This window comes from Brachionichthys hirsutus, chromosome 6 (genome assembly GCF_040956055.1).
Source record: "Brachionichthys hirsutus isolate HB-005 chromosome 6, CSIRO-AGI_Bhir_v1, whole genome shotgun sequence".
NCBI lineage: Eukaryota > Metazoa > Chordata > Actinopteri > Lophiiformes > Brachionichthyidae > Brachionichthys > Brachionichthys hirsutus.
The window spans coordinates 15,359,968-15,378,339 of NC_090902.1; the positions used below are offsets into that span (position 1 = coordinate 15,359,968).

The 18,372-nt window shown below is 48.7% G+C and overlaps 2 protein-coding genes across 6 annotated transcripts in view; one reads left to right on the forward strand and one right to left on the reverse strand.

Moving 5' to 3' along the window:
* uvssa (UV-stimulated scaffold protein A) overlaps positions 1 to 14,237 on the forward strand; it is a 38,070-nt gene extending 23,833 nt beyond the window's left edge. For all 5 annotated transcript variants that reach the window (XM_068740314.1, XM_068740315.1, XM_068740316.1 and 2 more), the window contains 4 exons: positions 1,331 to 1,514; positions 1,596 to 1,707; positions 12,449 to 12,623; positions 13,988 to 14,237. In XM_068740314.1, the coding sequence (XP_068596415.1) occupies positions 1,331 to 1,514; positions 1,596 to 1,707; positions 12,449 to 12,623; positions 13,988 to 14,081 (565 nt within the window). In that variant the 3' untranslated portion in view covers positions 14,082 to 14,237. The remainder of the gene's footprint in view (positions 1 to 1,330; positions 1,515 to 1,595; positions 1,708 to 12,448; positions 12,624 to 13,987) is intronic.
* A 1,882-nt stretch (positions 14,238 to 16,119) lies between these two features.
* The window catches only part of nkx1.2lb (NK1 transcription factor related 2-like,b), a 4,560-nt gene continuing 2,307 nt past the window's right edge, over positions 16,120 to 18,372 (reverse strand). Inside the window, 5 exon segments of the mRNA XM_068740118.1 lie at positions 16,120 to 16,292; positions 16,295 to 16,643; positions 16,645 to 16,698; positions 16,700 to 16,857; positions 16,952 to 17,004. Of these exon segments, the coding sequence (XP_068596219.1) occupies positions 16,120 to 16,292; positions 16,295 to 16,643; positions 16,645 to 16,698; positions 16,700 to 16,857; positions 16,952 to 17,004 (787 nt within the window).

The following is an 18,372-nucleotide window of genomic DNA, read 5'->3' on the forward strand; positions in this document are numbered from 1 at the left end:
TATTTGGTGCAATGCTCTAGAACACCTTCCAGCCTGTTTTATTTGGTGCAATGCTCTAGAACACCTTCCAGCCTGGTTTATTTGGCGCAATGCTCTAGAACACCTTACAGCCTGTTATATTTGGTGCAATGCTCTAGAACACCTTCCAGCCTGGTTTATTTGGTGCAATGCTCTAGAACACCTTACAGCCTGTTATATTTGGTGCAATGCTCTAGAACACCTTCTAGCCCGTTATATTTGGTGCAATGCTCTAGAACACCTTCCAGCCCGTTATATTTGGTGCAATGCTCTAGAACACCTTACAGCCTGTTGTATTTGGTGCAATGCTCTAGAACACCTTCCAGCCTGTTATATTTGGTACAATGCTCTAGAACACCTTCCAGCCTGTTTTACTTGGTACAATGCTCTAGAACACCTTCCAGCCTGGTTTATTTGGTGCAATGCTCTAGAACACCTTCCAGCCGGTTATATTTGGTGCAATGCTCTAGAACACCTTCCAGCCTGCTTTACTTGGTGCAGCGCTCTAGAACACCTTCCAGCCTGTTTTACTTGGTGCAACGCTCTAGAACACCTTCCAGCCTTTTATATTTGGTGCAATGCTCTAGAACACCTTACAGTCTGCTTTACTTGGTGCAATGCTCTAGAACACCTTCCAGCCTGTTTTACTTGGTGCAATGCTCTAGAACACCTTACAGTCTGTTATATTTGGTGCAATGCTCTAGAACACCTTCCAGCCTGTTTTACTTGGTGCAACGCTCTAGAACACCTTCCAGTCTGTTATATTTGGTGCAATGCTCTAGAACACCTTCCAGCCTGGTTTATTTGGTGCAATGCTCTAGAACACCTTCCAGCCGGTTATATTTGGTGCAATGCTCTAGAACACCTTCCAGCCTGCTTTACTTGGTGCAGCGCTCTAGAACACCTTCCAGCCTGTTTTACTTGGTGCAACGCTCTAGAACACCTTCCAGCCTTTTATATTTGGTGCAATGCTCTAGAACACCTTCCAGCCTGTTTTACTTGGTGCAATGCTCTAGAACACCTTACAGTCTGTTATATTTGGTGCAATGCTCTAGAACACCTTCCAGCCTGTTTTACTTGGTGCAACGCTCTAGAACACCTTCCAGTCTGTTATATTTGGTGCAGCGCTCTAGAACACCTTCCAGCCTGTTTTACTTGGTGCAACGCTCTAGAACACCTTCCAGCCTGTTTTACTTGGTGCAATGCTCTAGAACACCTTCCAGCCTGCTTTACTTGGTGCAGCGCTCTAGAACACCTTACAGTATGGGTTGGGTCCGCTATGAGGAACCTGTGCTTTGTCCTCGTCTTACAGGTCGGCCTCTCAGCATCAGTTCTGGGTCCACACTGAGGTGGAGGAGGAGACGGAGAACAAGGAGCTCCTAGCAGAGAGCAAGAGCCGCTACATCTCCTTCCCTGGCAGCTTCACTCCTGTCGGCCATTTCTGTAAAGCCCCGCTGGGCAACGGTGCCCTGTGTCAAAGGCAGGACCGCCACAAGGTCAGAGGACAACACACAGTGGCTCTGGACCGCTCCGTTCCAGGTTCCCACACATCCTTCCTGTGTCTGTCTGTCCTCCAGTGTCCTTTTCATGGCCAGATCATTCCTAGAGATGAAGAAGGTCGAGCCCTCGGGGAAGAGGACAGGCTGAGGGAGGCGCAGGAGGAGAGGAGGAAGAGGGAGGAGCAGCCTGGTGAGGGCTAGCGCGCACACACACACACACACACACACACCCATAGACGAGCCCATTTAAAAGGTTCCTGCAACAGTCGAGCTGTTGTTCAGCACACTGTGGACGAACGCGTCAGGTTGTTTTATCCGGTTGTTGGTGTATAATCAATGAAGAGAATTTAAACGATTGATGAAACAATTCAGGAGCAAGTTGGTGAGGGAATCAGCGCTGGGGTTCGAACACCGATCCTTGTGGACGTCCCAGGTGCTCTCTCTCTTTTTAACACCTTAGCTTATGGCCCTCCCTTGGGGGAGGGACTAGGACCAGCCTGAGACCTCCTTGGATCAGTATCTATGCGTAGTTCTTTTACTGTGTTTTAACGTGATCAGTATAATCAATAAAACTATATGTTGTGAAACCCTATTGTGGAATTCCCTCTATTATGGGAATTCCCTACAGAGCAGGGCCGCTGGAAGCGTCTGTTAATGTGGATCTAGTCTTTTTACACACGTTATCACTGATATGGAATATCTGAGACGCATTTTTGTCCTTCACTTGCGTCTCCTCCACTTTGTTTAGCATCACGATGGGACGATCACGAGCAGTTCTTGCCGGCAGAGGCATGTCTCGTATCCGTTTGATTATCGTGTCTGTTCGGAACATCATCAAAAAGTTCATTGGCTTCATCCAGCATGAACGTTTTAGCACACTCGCCATCGGTGAATGGTTTTCCGTTCCTCACTATTGCTAAAGAGGCAGCAAAGCCAGCGGAATGACAGCCACCTTGCCGGGTCCACACGCGGAGTTGCTGCCGGCTAGCTTGCACCCTGCTCAGTAGATTAGACACACCGCAGAACCTGCTCTCTGAAATAATGGACGATTGTCCCTGCAGGCCTGAACAGGACATGAGCAGTGAAAAATCGATGGACGGATTCAAACACGTGAGAATATTTTGTTTAATCTGCGCGCCAGATGCAATCATCAAAAGAGCCACACCTGGCTCGCGAGCCGTAGGTTCCCGACCCCTGTTCCAGAAGGAAGGTTTTCAGTTGTTGATAAATCGTCGTCCTTTCAAATGATGCCATAAGAAAACGTGTCCCAAAGGTCAACATAAATGATTGAAGACGTAGTGACGGCCGTCTCCCCAGGCCTTGACCTGACCTGCAGCCCCAGGTAATCCATAACTTCTTTAGGGGTCACATTATCGACTTAATTCACTGCAGTCACATTTAGCTTATGTTTTTTAATCGCGTTAATCAAATTTTTTTACTGCTTCTGTATTGCCTTTTTATAAAATCCGTTTTTATGCGTTGGTCTTTTTGTGCTTGAGAGGGGGAGGCAGTCAGTGACGCCCTGAGGTGGACACTGATTGGCTGTCATTACAAGCTGATAGGCTCCCATTGTAGGTGGGCGGGGCAAGGTGAGGAACGCAACGCACCCTGTCGCGAGTGCAGCTACAGCTAACGTTAGCAGCGAGGCCGTTAGCATCTTAGCGAGCCTTAGTGCAGCTCTCCTCCAGGCTAAACTGGAGGACACGCCCCGCGTCTGCTCAGAGTAGCTGCTACGTCTCTGTAGCCTGCTAGAAGTGATTGATTGATTAGTTCAGCACTTTATTCTGTGATGATGAACAATGTTGTTATTGATGTGCTAACTTAAAGCTCTGTGATTGATCGGTCTGTTATTTTATATTATCTGAAGTTCAGTGTTCAATACTTGTATTGATCAGAAAAGTGTTGTTGCTGTGTTAACTTGGAACACTTTATATGGACCTTTATTTTCTGATTATTTGGAGGTTGACGACAGAAAGCAGCAATACTCCCCCTGGTGGTGGAAGCTAAACATTGCAGGCAGCACTGAGGACGAATGTAAGAATGTAAACGTCTGCATCTGATCAAGTCTGTTCAAAACAATCAATGACCATAAAGATACTTTCTGTTATGAATCAATATTTTGTTCTGCCACAATAATGTAATGAATTTAAATGAAAATACTTCAAGTTGAGGACTTTTCTCAGCAATTTGTTCAGTGAGATTAAAAAAGAGATTAATTAGATTAATTAATTACAGATCATAATTAATTAATCTCTCAAATGTTTTAATTGGTGAAGCAGAAGTTCTTACGCTCCACAGGTAGGAGGTGAGTTAGAGGAGAAGGAGAAGTTCTTACGCTCCACAGGTAGGAGGTGAGTTAGAGGAGAAGGAGAAGTTCTTACGCTCCACAGGTAGGAGGTGAGTTAGAGGAGAAGGAGAAGTTCTTATTTCCAGAAGAGACTAGAACATACGGTGACCTACAAGAGTGGAGGGAGGAGCACCAGGTGGACATCTTGAGTAGACGGAGCAGTTTAAAGGAGGTCGGTGACCTTAAGGTCGTGGTAGGAGAGAGTGTAGCCAGCCAGCATAGGCTGGAGGTGAGGAAGATGAAGAAGAGGAAGGCAGAACAGAGGACAAAGTGGAGGAGACTGAAGAATTCTGGCCCATTTACAGAAATGTTTATTAATGTCCCTGTTAAATAAACGAATAAAATAAATGAAGGTGAGCAGGAGTGAAACAGAGTACATGTGTGTACATGAGAAGGTCCCAGGGGGGACAGTGAAGCTACAAGGAAGAGACGTAAAGAAGGGAGAGGACTTCAGGTACCTCGGGTCAACAGAGCAGAGTGATGGAGAGAATGTGGAAAGGAGGTGAAGAATCGTGTGCAGGCAGGCTGGAACGGGGGGAGGAGAGTATCAGGTGTCTCTGTGATAGGACGAAGGGAAGAAGGAAACGGGGCGTCCTCCGTTATCTGAGGCTGTTTACGGCGTCTCTGGAGTTCAACCAGACTCCACCCCCCCTTTCTGGCTGTTTATGGTTGAGTCCCATTTATTGCTTCTGATTGGCTCAGAGCCACAGTCTTGGTCAGCGGCACTTCATTTACTCAGTGATGTCATCAACTAGCCTGTGATGTCACTCGTCTCTTCTGGTTGATTGCGGAGCACATCACCAGTTTGAGGCATGCTGCTGCCGGTCTCTTCAGTTGGACATCGTCTCGGATGTAGGTGGAGGGACGTCGGTGGAGGGGACGTCGGTGGAGGGACGTAGGTGGAGGGGACGTCGGTGGAGGGACGTAGGTGGAGGGACGTAGGTGGAGGGGACGTCGGTGGAGGGACGTAGGTGGAGGGGACGTCGGTGGAGGGGACGTCGGTGGAGGGGACGTCGGTGGAGGGACGTAGGTGGAGGGGACGTAGGTGGAGGGACGTAGGTGGAGGGGACGTCGGTGGAGGGACGTAGGTGGAGGGGACGTCGGTGGGGGATGTTGGTGGAGGGGACATCGGTGGAGGGGACGTCGGTGGAGGGGACGTCGGTGGAGGGACGTCGGTGGAGGGGACGTCGGTGGAGGGGACGTCGGTGGAGGGACGTCGGTGGAGGGGACGTCGGTGGAGGGGACGTCGGTGGAGGGATGTCAGTGGAGGGACGTAGGTGGAGGGGACGTAGGTGGATGGACGTCGGTGGAGGGGACGTAGGTGGAGGGACGTCGGTGGAGGGGACGTCGGTGGAGGGGACGTCGGTGGAGGGGACGTCGGTGGAGGGACGTCGGTGGAGGGGACGTCGGTGGGGGACGTTGGTGGAGGGGACGTAGGTGGAGGGACGTAGGTGGAGGGGACGTAGGTGGAGGGACGTCGGTGGAGGGGACGTCGGTGGAGGGACGTAGGTGGAGGGACGTCGGTGGAGGGGACGTAGGTGGAGGGACGTCGGTGGAGGGGACGTCGGTGGAGGGACGTCGGTGGAGGGGACGTCGGTGGAGGGACGTCGGTCTGCTCCTCACCAGGGACAGTTCAGCCACATCATGTCTTCACAAATGAGTTTAGCTCCGGTGTGTTTGCTCAGTGGGGGACCTTGTTGGGACTGATTATAGATTATAGATTATAGATGATAGATTATAGATGATAGATGATAGATGATAGATGATAGATGATAGATGATAGATGATAGTTGATAGATTATAGATGATAGATGATAGATTATAGATGATAGATGATAGATGATAGATTATAGATTATAGATTATAGATGATAGATTATAGATGATAGATGATAGATTATAGATAGATTGTAGATGATAGATTATAGATGATAGTTGATAGATTATAGATTATAGATTATAGTTGATAGATTATAGATGATAGATTATAGATTATAGATGATAGATTATAGATGATAGTTTATAGATTATAGATGATAGATGATAGATGATAGTTGATAGATTATAGATTATAGATGATAGATGATAGTTTATAGATGATAGATGATAGATGATAGATTATAGATGATAGATGATAGATGATAGATGATAGATTATAGATAGATTGTAGATGATAGATTATAGATTATAGATGATTGATTATAGATGATAGTTGATAGATTATAGATTATAGATGATAGATTATAGATGATAGTTTGTAGATTATAGATGATAGATGACAGATTATAGATGATAGATTATAGATGATAGATGATAGACCCTACACTATTGATCTCTGAGTCAATCTCACACCTAGAGACACACACATCAATCTCAGGGGGGGGGCTGATGGACCACTGGACTCCGCCCACCTATTCAGCCACACACACATAAATATACAGTAGTACAGGTCCGGTGAGGACAGTTGTCAAAGCGACATAAAGGTGTTTTCCAGGATTTGAGAACTTTGCTGAGTTCTGGTTCTGCATCATTCATGATGAGAGGAACATGAAAGGGTTCTACGTGGAGAACAACTGGAAGGAAGTTTAGCCATGATGATGATGATGATGATGATGCTGCAGGGTTGTGTTGTGGACATGTTGAACGTAGCGGTGAGGACAGACGCCCTGACGGCACCAGAGCTGTGTGGTCAAACGGTCCTGGAGAACCCTGCAGGTAGAAGACACCCAGACCTCCATCGCCACCTTCTCCTCTGTCCTCTGTCCTCTGTCCTCTGTCCTCACACACACAGAGACCCAGCTGGAGGGACTACGAGGTGTTGACGGAGGACAGGGCCCTGCTGCAGCACTGATTACTCGGGCTTTCATCTCTGCTGCTTTCTTATTTCTATTTTCTTTGTGTTTAAATCTTTACTTTTCACTCAGACTGCTCGAAGATGTCAACAACAGAGTAAACTGGGACAACTGGGACTCTGAGACAACAATGGAAATGCAGCTGCTCCTCTTCTGATTCTTTTAAACACACCAGCTGTTTTTCAATTACTGCTCCTGTGTGTGTGTGTGTGTGTGTGTAATGAGGGATAGTTGAAGGTCCAGTCAGACTCAGGGTCAGACCACTTGATTAATAACCCCCCTTCACACACACACTGAGTTGGGGTCAGTGTTTTGACAGGCTTCAATCCCGTCACCCTCACAGAGTAATTACTTTGCATTGCTGCAGGTTTATCCGTAATTCCACCGCCGTGCGTCATGAACGAGACGCGTCCTCTTTCTCAGCCACAGTCAGGACACTGGACTGAAATTCGGTGGTGAGACTGAGACCCCCACCCTACATGGCTGTGCCAAATCCCATAAACATCGGTCAATAATCAACCGAGATATTGAGGAACACATTTTGAAGCTCCATTGACTGTAATGTTAAAGAACATTTCAAAGTAACCAAGAAGCCAGGATCTCTTCTGGATCCAAAGTAGGACAATGCTGTATTTATCTGGAAGGCTAATGTGGGAATGCATACGTAGCTCCGTGTTTTATCTGGAAGGCTAACGTGGGAATGCATACGTAGCTCCGTGTTTTATCTGGAAGGCTAACGTGGGAATGCATACATAGCTCCGTGTTTTATCTGGAAGGCTAACGTGGGAATGCATACATAGCTCCGTGTTTTATCTGGAAGGCTAACGTGGGAATGCATACGTAGCTCCGTGATTTATCTGGAAGGCTAACGTGGGAATGCATACGTAGCTCCGTGTTTTATCTGGAAGGCTAACGTGGGAATGCATACGTAGCTCCGTGTTTTATCTGGAAGGCTAACGTGGGAATGCATACATAGCTCCGTGTTTTATCTGGAAGGCTAACGTGGGAATGCATACATAGCTCCGTGTTTTATCTGGAAGGCTAACGTGGGAATGCATACGTAGCTCCGTGATTTATCTGGAAGGCTAACGTGGGAATGCATACGTAGCTCCGGGTTTTATCTGGAAGGCTAACGTGGGAATGCATACGTAGCTCCGGGTTTTATCTGGAAGGCTAATGTGGGAATGCATACGTAGCTCCGTGTTTTATCTGGAAGGCTAACGTGGGAATGCATACGTAGCTCCGTGTTTTATCTGGAAGGCTAACGTGGGAATGCATACGTAGCTCCGTGTTTTATCTGGAAGGCTAACATGGGAATGCATACGTAGCTCCGGGTTTTATCTGGAAGGCTAAATGGGAATGCATACGTAGCTCCGTGTTTAATCTGGAAGGCTAACGTGGGAATGCATACGAAGCTCCGTGTTCTATCTGGAAGGCTAACGTGGGAATGCATACGTAGCTCCGTGTTTTATCTGGAAGGCTAACGTGGGAATGCATACGTAGCTCCGGGTTTTATCTGGAAGGCTAACGTGGGAATGCATACGTAGCTCCGGGTTTTATCTGGAAGGCTAACGTGGGAATGCATACGTAGCTCCGTGTTTTATCTGGAAGGCTAACGTGGGAATGCATACGTAGCTCCGTGATTTATCTGGAAGGCTAACGTGGGAATGCATACGTAGCTCTGTGTTTAATCTGGAAGGCTAACGTGGGAATGCATACGTAGCTCCGGGTTTTATCTGGAAGGCTAACGTGGGAATGCATACGTAGCTCCGGGTTTTATCTGGAAGGCTAACGTGGGAATGCATACGTAGCTCCGTGTTTTATCTGGAAGGCTAATGTGGGAATGCATACGTAGCTCCGGGTTTTATCTGGAAGGCTAACGTGGGAATGCATACGTAGCTCCGGGTTTTATCTGGAAGGCTAACGTGGGAATGCATACGTAGCTCCGGGTTTTATCTGGAAGGCTAACGTGGGAATGCATATGTAGCTCCGTGTTTTATCTGGAAGGCTAACGTGGGAATGCATACGTAGCTCCGTGTTTAATCTGGAAGGCTAACGTGGGAATGCATACGTAGCTCTGTGTTTAATCTGGAAGGCTAACGTGGGAATGCATACGTAGCTCCGTGTTTTATCTGGAAGGCTAACGTGGGAATGCATACGTAGCTCCGTGTTTTATCTGGAAGGCTAACATGGGAATGCATACGTAGCTCCGGGTTTTATCTGGAAGGCTAAATGGGAATGCATACGTAGCTCCGTGTTTAATCTGGAAGGCTAACGTGGGAATGCATACGTAGCTCCGTGTTTTATCTGGAAGGCTAACGTGGGAATGCATACGTAGCTCCGTGTTTTATCTGGAAGGCTAACGTGGGAATGCATACGTAGCTCCGGGTTTTATCTGGAAGGCTAACGTGGGAATGCATACGTAGCTCCGGGTTTTATCTGGAAGGCTAACGTGGGAATGCATACGTAGCTCCGTGTTTTATCTGGAAGGCTAACGTGGGAATGCATACGTAGCTCCGTGATTTATCTGGAAGGCTAACGTGGGAATGCATACGTAGCTCTGTGTTTAATCTGGAAGGCTAACGTGGGAATGCATACGTAGCTCCGGGTTTTATCTGGAAGGCTAACGTGGGAATGCATACGTAGCTCCGGGTTTTATCTGGAAGGCTAACGTGGGAATGCATACGTAGCTCCGTGTTTAATCTGGAAGGCTAACGTGGGAATGCATACGTAGCTCCGTGTTTTATCTGGAAGGCTAACGTGGGAATGCATACGTAGCTCCGTGTTTTATCTGGAAGGCTAACGTGGGAATGCATACGTAGCTCCGGGTTTTATCTGGAAGGCTAACGTGGGAATGCATACGTAGCTCCGGGTTTTATCTGGAAGGCTAACGTGGGAATGCATACGTAGCTCCGTGTTTTATCTGGAAGGCTAACGTGGGAATGCATACGTAGCTCCGTGATTTATCTGGAAGGCTAACGTGGGAATGCATACGTAGCTCTGTGTTTAATCTGGAAGGCTAACGTGGGAATGCATACGTAGCTCCGGGTTTTATCTGGAAGGCTAACGTGGGAATGCATACGTAGCTCCGGGTTTTATCTGGAAGGCTAACGTGGGAATGCATACGTAGCTCCGGGTTTTATCTGGAAGGCTAACGTGGGAATGCATACGTAGCTCCGTGTTTTATCTGGAAGGCTAATGTGGGAATGCATACGTAGCTCCGGGTTTTATCTGGAAGGCTAACGTGGGAATGCATACGTAGCTCCGGGTTTTATCTGGAAGGCTAACGTGGGAATGCATACGTAGCTCCGGGTTTTATCTGGAAGGCTAACGTGGGAATGCATATGTAGCTCCGTGTTTTATCTGGAAGGCTAACGTGGGAATGCATACGTAGCTCCGTGTTTAATCTGGAAGGCTAACGTGGGAATGCATACGTAGCTCTGTGTTTAATCTGGAAGGCTAACGTGGGAATGCATACGTAGCTCCGTGTTTTATCTGGAAGGCTAACGTGGGAATGCATACGTAGCTCCGTGTTTTATCTGGAAGGCTAACATGGGAATGCATACGTAGCTCCGGGTTTTATCTGGAAGGCTAAATGGGAATGCATACGTAGCTCCGTGTTTAATCTGGAAGGCTAACGTGGGAATGCATACGTAGCTCCGTGTTTTATCTGGAAGGCTAACGTGGGAATGCATACGTAGCTCCGTGTTTTATCTGGAAGGCTAACGTGGGAATGCATACGTAGCTCCGGGTTTTATCTGGAAGGCTAACGTGGGAATGCATACGTAGCTCCGGGTTTTATCTGGAAGGCTAACGTGGGAATGCATACGTAGCTCCGTGTTTTATCTGGAAGGCTAACGTGGGAATGCATACGTAGCTCCGTGATTTATCTGGAAGGCTAACGTGGGAATGCATACGTAGCTCTGTGTTTAATCTGGAAGGCTAACGTGGGAATGCATACGTAGCTCCGGGTTTTATCTGGAAGGCTAACGTGGGAATGCATACGTAGCTCCGGGTTTTATCTGGAAGGCTAACGTGGGAATGCATACGTAGCTCCGTGTTTTATCTGGAAGGCTAACGTGGGAATGCATATGTAGCTCCGGGTTTTATCTGGAAGGCTAACGTGGGAATGCATACGTAGCTCCGTGTTTTATCTAGAAGGCTAACGTGGGAATGCATATGTAGCTCCGTGTTTTATCTGGAAAGCTAACGTGGGAATGCATACGTAGCTCCGTGTTTAATCTGGAAGGCTAACGTGGGAATGCATACGTAGCTCCGTGTTTAATCTGGAAGGCTAACGTGGGAATGCATACGTAGCTCCTTGTTTAATCTGGAAGGCTAACGTGGGAATGCATACGTAGCTCCGTGTTTTATCTGGAAGGCTAACGTAGGAATGCATACGTAGCTCCGTGTTTCATCTGGAAAGCTAACGTGGGAATGCATACGTAGCTCCGGGTTTTATCTGGAAGGCTAACGTGGGAATGCATACGTAGCTCCGGGTTTTATCTGGAAGGCTAACGTGGGAATGCATACGTAGCTCCGTGTTTTATCTAGAAGGCTAACGTGGGAATGCATATGTAGCTCCGTGTTTTATCTGGAAAGCTAACGTGGGAATGCATATGTAGCTCCGTGTTTTATCTGGAAAGCTAACGTGGGAATGCATACGTAGCTCCGTGTTTTATCTAGAAGGCTAACGTGGGAATGCATACGTAGCTCCGTGTTTTATCTGGAAAGCTAACGTGGGAATGCATACGTAGCTCCGTGTTTGATCTGGAAGGCTAACGTGGGAATGCATACGTAGCTCCGGGTTTTATCTGGAAGGCTAACGTGGGAATGCATGCGTAGCTCCGTGTTTTATCTGGAAGGCTAACGTGGGAATGCATACGTAGCTCCGTGTTTTATCTGGAAGGCTAACGTGGGAATGCATACGTAGCTCCGTGTTTAATCTGGAAGGCTAACGTGGGAATGCATACGTAGCTCCGTGTTTAATCTGGAAGGCTAACGTGGGAATGCATACGTAGCTCCGGGTTTTCTGTCAAAATGCTGACGAGATTGTACTCTTTGACAACCGACAGCACCTCATCACACAAGACATACTGGTTTCTCCCTCGAAGCACAAGCACTCATCTTCCATCCATCAATTTTACTCTTCTTGGACATTTTGAGATCATTTTTATTTCTAAATACCACTTGTTGAAAATCACGTTGATAAGGATACATTGGAATCTAGTGGCAGGATGTCGTCACTTCACAGGTAACAGAATCTGCATGCATTGTTAATAGTTTATGGTCAGCTTTTCACTGATTTATTGTAACACAATCAGACCTTTGAAGCTCTCGAGGGCCACATAAAATGATGTGGAGGGCCATATTTGGCTCTCTGGCTTGAGTTTGACACATGAATTAGATGTAAAGGAACAGCGCTCCCAAAAATAACAACTTGTTGAATTTCAGGCCTTTTTTACTTGCCAGAGCCCAGAAGCTAATTCTTAACATTGTGAAAAGTTCTGTATTTATACCGCAACACTTTTTAAACAGTTCCTAAACACTGTAGTGTGTATGCTGGGGCAGAGGTCGGCGGTGGAACCTTTCAGTAACACCACAGAATCCGATCACCGCCTCATTTCTGTCATTCTGCCCGTTTACACAGTGTGTGTGTTCTTGTGCTGTCGACCACCCTGAGAGGTTGTCTCCGGTGGTTGCTGGTTCTCAGATCTTCTCCTTGTGTTGCAGATTGGCGTGATGCTGAGCTCATGCGAGACATCGAGGCAGCAACAGGAGAAAACCTGGGTTCTGATAGGCTGCTTAGAAAAGGCAAAGGCAAGAAGAAGAAGTACCCAAACCTCAGTGACCTGAAGAAGAGCACAAACACGTCCCGTTCCAGGCTGGAGAAAAAGGTCTTCAACAAGTAAGGCATCTCTTGAACTCCACGTACTTAGAGGGACATGGTCTTGCCTTTCAGTCCTCAGTACTGGATCCACTTCATAGGCAAGCATCTGCCAAGTTATCTGGCAGGGCAGGAACACAGAATAGAATCGGTCTCTATTGTTATTACAAGTACAAGCTAACAACAAAAATGACCGTTTACAAATGGATATGTTCACCTTGTTAGCTTGTAGCTGTCTACGCCATTGACCCAGATCTGTAACGTTAGCCTCGGGGCTACAGACGGGGCAGTCTACGCCAGACATGGGCAAACTACGGCCCGGGGGCCATATACGGCCCCCGGGCCGTATATGGCTTCAGGGACACCAAACCTATTGCTTCAGGGACACCAAATCTGATTCTTATGGATCATAGCGATGACATAGATCAGAGCACTCTGTTATAATTAACTTCATAAACATGAGGACCGTCAGCACGTGGGCTGGCCAGCCCGCTCCTCTCCCGTGGTTTTCTCTGGCATCAACCTTGGACTGAATAATGTCTCTGCACAGCTGAAGCGGTCCAGCGGCTCACAGCAGGCCGTCTGGCGTCGTGCTGCTATTGCACCTGTCATTACCAGAGCTAGTCGGTGCTTCACGAAGTCCTACCGACACGCAGCGATAGAGAAACGCAGCAAAGAGCAACGTCATACAGCACTGCTAGCATAGCATCTGGCTAACCAGGATCCTGCGAGATACCAGATCATTGTTTGCTCGGGTGTGTTTAATCTTCACTTCACTGATGGGGCGAGGCGCTGCCGGCTTCGTCTCAGGTTGAGGAAGAGTGTGAGGAAGACGGGCGGTGCAGCATGTCGGAGCGTGAACGATTCACTGATTGGTACATGGTGTGGGTGGCGGCGTTTAGTCCCGCCCGCTAAGAAAGGGGGTTAAAGAACCCACCCACCCTGTGAGGCAGACGCCAGACACCGCACCACCTCTGGACTGGACCTTCATGTATTTAGGAATCAGCCAACGGGATCATGATGGAATCAGATGTCTAGAAGCGGTTCTGAATCAGAATTTGATTCCAAAGTCCTCGTCGAGATTTCATTCAGCAGCTTTAGAGATTTGCAGAAAGTCCAGTTTTAGTCTCTCATCCTGGTCTTGCCCAACTGAGACCAGTCCTGACCATAAACCAGTAGTACTGGTGGACGGACTGGACTGGACTGCTCTAAACATTGAAACCGGGTCTTCTTGTCGTGCACCTTGATCTAAAGGCCTCTCCCTCAATGACATTCTAAATATGTATCAGCCACATCTCCTGAAACGGTCGCCGGATGGTTGTCCCCTTACGTCAGTGTGCTTCATTAAAGTCTCCTGTCTTCCCGTCTTGCCCTTTGTCCTCCAGGGCCGCCATGCGCCGAGTAGCTCAGGTCATGAGTAAAGCTGACAGGAGGAAGCATGACAAGTTCTCCAACCAGTTCAACTACGCTTTCAGCTGACCTCCAGCGTGAAGGACACGTCATCCAGGAAGGTGCACCGCGGTGAACCAAGACCCTCAACCGGTGGTTATATGATTGAATGTGTTTGTGGATCATATCTGTGCAGCTTCTGACACGCATCAATGATCTGGTAGCCCAAAATAAAATAACACTTCTAACATTTTTCAGTCTTTTGTTGCCTTTGCATCACCAAAATCCACTTTTCAATAGGATTGATATTCATGCCTTTCTTGTTTATGCTTGTGCTAGATTAGCTAAAAAGAATTAGTAGGACACATAATCCTGATCCGGTGTCTTTGTTCTGCTCCAACGTGATGAGCTGAGAGGAACGGTTCACCCATAATGGAGTCATTATCCGAACCACGCTGACGCTTCAGCAAACCTCTAACAACGGTCCTCGTGTTTATGAAGTTGAATCATGTCGGACGTCAGGACGTCTGGAGACGAACGAGTCTGTGGAGTCGTTAAGTTTACGTGATAAAAGCAGAACCTGCTTCAGGGGAGTTGGACTGACAGACGTCTTCAGAACAGCGACTGTATTTTCATTTTGGGTGTCCGCTTCCTTTTCTTCAAAGTTACTTCAGTACTCAGCGGTCTGGAGTCGTCTCCAGAAATACTGGATCTTCCAGTGTGTTTCAGAAGTGTTTTCATTTTGTATCCTACTTGAGTGTAAAATGGCCGGGGGGAGCCCACCCTGGACCGCTGCTGGAGACCTTCAGGTTTGTGGTGAAACCCACTGGAGCTGTATGACGACAGGCTGGGGTAGGGGCAGGGGCTGGGGTAGGGGTAGGGGCAGTAAATGGTAAATGGACTGCACTTACACAGCGCTTTTTCCACCGCTTCGCGGTGCTCAAAGCGCTTTACATGAGGCCTCACATTCACCCATTCACCCTCCAGTGGGCGACTGCTGCCATGCAAGGTGCTGCCAGACCCACTGGGAGCAATTTGGGGTTTAGTGTCTTGCCCAAGGACACTTCGACATGCGGACAGTCAGAGCTGGGATTCGAACCACCGACCTTCTGATCACTGGACGACCCACTCTACCAACCGAGCCACAGCCGCGGTGGCTGGGGTAGGGGCTGGGGTAGGGGCAGTGGCTGGGGTAGGGGCTGGGGTAGGGGCAGTGGCTGGGGTAGGGGCTGGGGTAGGGGCAGTGGCTGGGGTAGGGGCTGGGGTAGGGGCAGTGGCTGGGGTAGGGGCTGGGGTAGGGGCAGTGGCCGGGCAGGGGCTGGGGGTAGGGGCTGGGGTAGGGGCTGGGGTAGGGGCAGTGGCTGGGGCAGTGGCTGGGGCTGGGGTAGAGTTCTCGAAGGCTCGTGATGGAAATGAGAACGTTTCAGCCGATAGCTCGTCTTCTGTCAGATATGAAGCTGGAATCACACACAACCGAACAAAAGCATTTTTCTGACATTTTAAATATGATTGTCATTTTTTTTTTCATTTTGAAAGTTTATTGTGAGCTAACAGAGTGCATCCCGCCTGCTTCTGCAGGGATCCAGCGGGACAGCAGGTGTTCAGAAGAGTGATTGTGACTCATCCTTTCTTACCTGGATGGACTTCTGCGTCACAAAGTTCATGTTATCTATGAGGAAGAAAGCAAAAATAAAAATCCTCTCCAACAGCTGAAACAGGTCAGCAGCGCTCTACGGCGCCTCTAGTGGACAGACGCAGACGCGTCACGCTGTCAGACTGAGTGGTCAGTGTTGGTTTTATTATTAAAGAATCATACTGACGGACGGTCGGTACATTCAAGGGTTGTAAACAACAGAAATGAAAAGGAGCACAGCTGGAGTTACACGTTACTGACGTCATTCCTTACGTCGTAAATACACGATCAATATTCATACGTTTTATAAAACAAGGAAATGAACTAGTTCTATCACATGCGTTTCGCGTTGATAGCTAAAACAGATTTATGTACAGTTTCTGGTAGATATTCACATTCTATCAAAATAATCCGTTGAAAATTAAAGCCTCCAAGTAGAACGGAGAGCATGGGGGGGGGGGGGGGGGGGGGGCAGTCCAAGCGGGGGTCTGCTGTCTACAGGTGTGTGCTGTAGAAGGCCGGAGCGGCGTAGCTCTGCGTCCCGAGCATGAAGGGGGACAGGACGTGGCTGGCGGTGAGAAACGGCAGCTGGACCAGGCTCCCGGCGGGGGGGTGATGGTGGCCGGCGTAGCCAGCGTGCATGGCCAGGTGCCCGCCCATCGGGGGGACTGACTGAGCGGGCTGAGGCTCCCCAGGCCTCCTGCACCGCCACCTCCTCCTACTCCTCCTGCACCGGTCGGGGCCGAGGTGTCGGCTCCCGGGTTCTGTTTCTTCCACTTGGTCCGACGGTTCTGGAACCAGATCTTGACCTGGGTCTCGGTGAGGGACAGGGACAGGGCCAGGTTGAGCCGCTCGCACACCGACAGGTAGCGCGTGGACTTGAACTTGTTTTCCAGTGCCACCAGCTGTTCGTAGGTGAAGGCAGTCCGGGCCCTGCGGGGCTTTCCCGACTTGGAGTCTGAGCCCGAGCGCTTCCTTTTGGGCTTGCCCTGCGTGCCCTGGAGACCATTGTTCTGGACAATCGGGGATCTGGCCTTCGGGACCTCCCCCGGGGCTCGGGACATCTCTGCTCGGGGTCCTGGTCGCTGTGTTGCCCTAGATCTCTGTCTCCATTGCTGGGCAGGGCCGAGCTGCTCTCCTCGCTGCTGTAGGGTCCGTCGGGGGCCTCTGAGTCCGGGGTCCCAGGTCTGTGACAGTCGTCCTGGTCTGGGCTCCTGTAGGCGAAGCCTTCCTCTGGAAACACACAGCAGAGAGCAGGTGAAAACACGCCAAGCAGCCATCAACCAATCAACACCGACTCGACGGTCCTGATGACCCCCGCTAGTGCCTGGCTCAACGGCAGCAACGAGCACGGGAGGCAGCAGGGGCTGATGGGTAAATCTATAACCCAGGGAGGGGCTGCGTGTCCCGGAGCCGGGGCAGCTCATCTGGGCCTCGAGCCTCTGATCAGCACCTCCAAACCCCCCAGCAAAGAGCAGCAAGACCCAGGAGCCAGGAGGAAGTGATGTCATACCGCTGGGTGTCGGCTAGCTTCCGTCCGTCCGTCCCTCCGTCCGTCCGTCCCTCCGCCCTTCCATCCATCCATAGTCCATCCGTCCATAATTCATCCATCCGTCCATCCATCCATCATCCATCCGTCCGTCCGTCCATCCATCCATCCATAATTCGTCCCTCCCTCCCTCCGTCCATCCGTCCAGCCAACCATCATCCCTCCATCCGTCCATCCATCCCTCCCTCCGTCCGTCCATCCATCCATCCATCCCTCCGTCCGTCCATCCATCCATCCATCCCTCCATCCGTCCATCCATCATCCATCCATCGTCTCCAGCGTTATCCAGCTTGCGGGTCGCGGCGTTGAACACTAAATACATTCCAGCGTAGCGTTTGTCCAGGAATACACAACCGAAGGACTTCTAAATACTGGACTGAGTAAACTCTGAAGACGCTCAGCAGGAGAGAATAATCAGAGAAGAAAGAGTTGTCTTTTGAAATGGGACCAACAATCAGTTACAATAAAAGCGGTTGAATCAGCTCAGCTCTTAGTCAACGCTTTGTGACGACGTCACGACCTCGAGTGTTTATCAGCCAAACATTTCAGACGTTTAGAGACTCGAAACTAAAACGATAGTTTAGAGTCTCTAAAGTAAAATGCTAGTTTAGAGTCTCTAGACTAGCGTTTAGTTTAGAGTCTCTAAAGTAGCATTTAGTGAGCAGCAGGCCGGAGGGAGGAGCCGTTCCATCCCTTGTTCCTCCTGGAATGTAAAGGTGTTCAAACTGGACAGAGGAAATAAAAGGAGCAACTTGCTCTTTGTAAGATTATGATAAAAATCATTGTAGAAAAAAATTAGAAAATATTGTCACTCCAGCTTCAGGGCTGCCGAGGGTCCCTGCAGGGGAGCTGGTGCCCCGCCTCAAAATAAAATAAAATAATGTTAAAAAGGTAAAAAAAGAAACGCAGTAGAAATGTAACAAATGATTCCAACATTTGAAACATTCATTCGTTCATCAAACTCCGTTTTAGACTGGAAATGATCTGTGATCAGAACCGATCGGTTTCAGGCTTCTGTCATTGATTTCTGGCCTGAAATAAATCACTGAGTAATCACTAATAATAATACCATGGAATCTGGAATATCTTTAAAACAACATTCTCGGGCTGAGAATATACTTTAAGAGTATTTATCAGCTTGAATAGAAGCAGGATTGAATTCCTTTCAAAGAATAAGATCAACATGTATTTGATTAAAT